Source organism: Protomyctophum bolini, assembly GCF_963924005.1.
Source record: "Protomyctophum bolini genome assembly, chromosome: 24".
Taxonomy (NCBI): domain Eukaryota; kingdom Metazoa; phylum Chordata; class Actinopteri; order Myctophiformes; family Myctophidae; genus Protomyctophum; species Protomyctophum bolini.
Genome location: NC_137885.1, coordinates 30,334,161 through 30,336,036, shown reverse-complemented (window position 1 = coordinate 30,336,036; position 1,876 = coordinate 30,334,161). Strand labels below are relative to the sequence as shown.

At 45.7% G+C, this 1,876-nt stretch overlaps 1 protein-coding gene across 1 annotated transcript in view; it reads left to right on the top strand.

Annotated features, from left to right (window-relative positions):
• The window catches only part of LOC308311525 (myosin light chain 3, skeletal muscle isoform), a 12,127-nt gene extending 10,697 nt beyond the window's left edge, over nucleotides 1-1,430 (top strand). The window contains exons 5-6 of the mRNA XM_080758247.1: nucleotides 156-233; nucleotides 717-1,430. Of these exons, the coding sequence (XP_080614373.1) occupies nucleotides 156-233; nucleotides 717-745 (107 nt within the window). The 3' untranslated portion in view covers nucleotides 746-1,430. The remainder of the gene's footprint in view (nucleotides 1-155; nucleotides 234-716) is intronic.
• The last annotated feature ends 446 nt before the right edge of the window (nucleotides 1,431-1,876 follow it).

Below are 1,876 nucleotides of genomic sequence, written 5' to 3'. Positions count from 1 at the left end.
ATGGGCCTCAATTACCACAACGCGGTGCATTCATCCATATTTTGGCGTACACCGCGTTGATAAATGAGCGCCTATATGTCGTGTTTCTGGTCATGTGACATGTTTCCAGTTCAGATGTTGTGTTTCTGGTCATGTGACATGTCATGTGATCACAGGAGAGAAGATGTCGGAGAAGGAGATTGACGAGCTGATGGCCGGACAGGAGGACGAGAACGGCACCATCCACTACGAGGGTACGACGTCCCATTCTGACCTGAGATCAGATTCTAAAAATGTCTTCTACATCCTGACAGTTTTCCATTCTGACCTGAGATCAGATTCTAAAAATGTCTTCTACATCCTGACAGTTTTCCATTCTGACCTGAGATCAGATTCTAAAAGCGTCAGTCGTTCTTCGAAAAATAGCAGATCTACAAGCTCGTAGCGCGCCACTCGGTGGCGCGCTACGAGCTTGTAGATCTGCTATTTTTCAATAGCTAAAGCATGACATGACGCTAACACCAAAAGGGGTTCCCGCCCAGAATGGGATATTCAAAGATTCGAGGCATATTTTCACGAGTGCCGCGCACTACGAGCTTGTAAGATCTGCTATTTTTCAACGGCTAAAGCATAACATAATCAATGCTTTAAAAACACCAGTGGTTCTCAAACCTTTTCAGTGACCTCCCAAAATAATCATATTTAAACATCTCTCTCTCTCTCTCTCTCTCTCTCAGCCTTCGTCAAGCACATCATGTCTGTGTAAGGAGGAGATTATAGGAGGACGCGCCGGGGGTGACGGCTCTGTGGCTCCCTCTGCAGGCCGTTGGAAGCGGTGCCCGGGGACATCGCACCGTTTTCATAAAGAAAGACCAACCCAAGGACTATGTTGTTGTAGAACAAAGGGATGTTGAAGCCAAACTATTTTTTTGTTTTTTTTTATTTCTTTTTTTTTTTCTTTTTTGACAATTTCGTCCCTCGACAAACCTCCTCTTCTTCTTCTCTCGCTCTGGACATCATCATCGTGATGTCATCATGATGTCATCATCACGCCACCATCGACGACCTCGTCTGGCGTTGCAGAGCCCCCTCCCCCCCCCCCCCCCACCCAAAGGGGCGTGTCCGGCCTGCCGTCATGGGGTGAGGTCATGGGGGGAAGGAGGGATTGGCCGCTCATCAAGTGAGGGCCGAGCCCCCCGTCCCACCCTCCACCCCGTCCAGTCCACATCGCTGGCCCGGCTAACGCTAAAGGCGCTGGAGGAACGCACGACCGCACGACCGCCCGAACTCCACCCCAACCCCCCCCCCCCCTCCCCCCTCCACCCACCCCACCCCCCTCTCTCTCTCTCTCTCTCTCTCTCTCTCTCTCTCTCTGTGACGAGAGGATACTAAAGTTTTATTTATTTTCACTCATTTTCACTCATTTCATGAAATAAACTTTTCCAAAAGTATACATCCCATCCCGGGTTGGTTGTTGTGGCTCTTTTTCATTGAAGGTTTTATTAATATTCATGTTTGTTAATGTGCATGTTTATTTGTATATTTATTACAGTTTGTTATTGTGTACAGTTTTGGTTTTACAAGTGCATAACGTTGTTTAAGTTTGAGTTGTTTAATAGTTAATCAGACATGATGGTGAAGAGAGACACTTTTATGAAGTCAAGATGATTTTGCTGCAATTCCATTTAGTTTGAGGTTCAAGGTTGTACCATGGACTATATAGATTATAGACTATAGCCCAGTATATATATACTATATAGATTATAGACTATAGCCCATATCGGACGGCATTTAAAAATCACTCAATCACCCCATCGTCTCGGAGTGATTTTCGTCTTTTTTCAAATCCTCAAAAATGATGAAAAACCAAATGCTATATAGTATGCCGTCCGATATG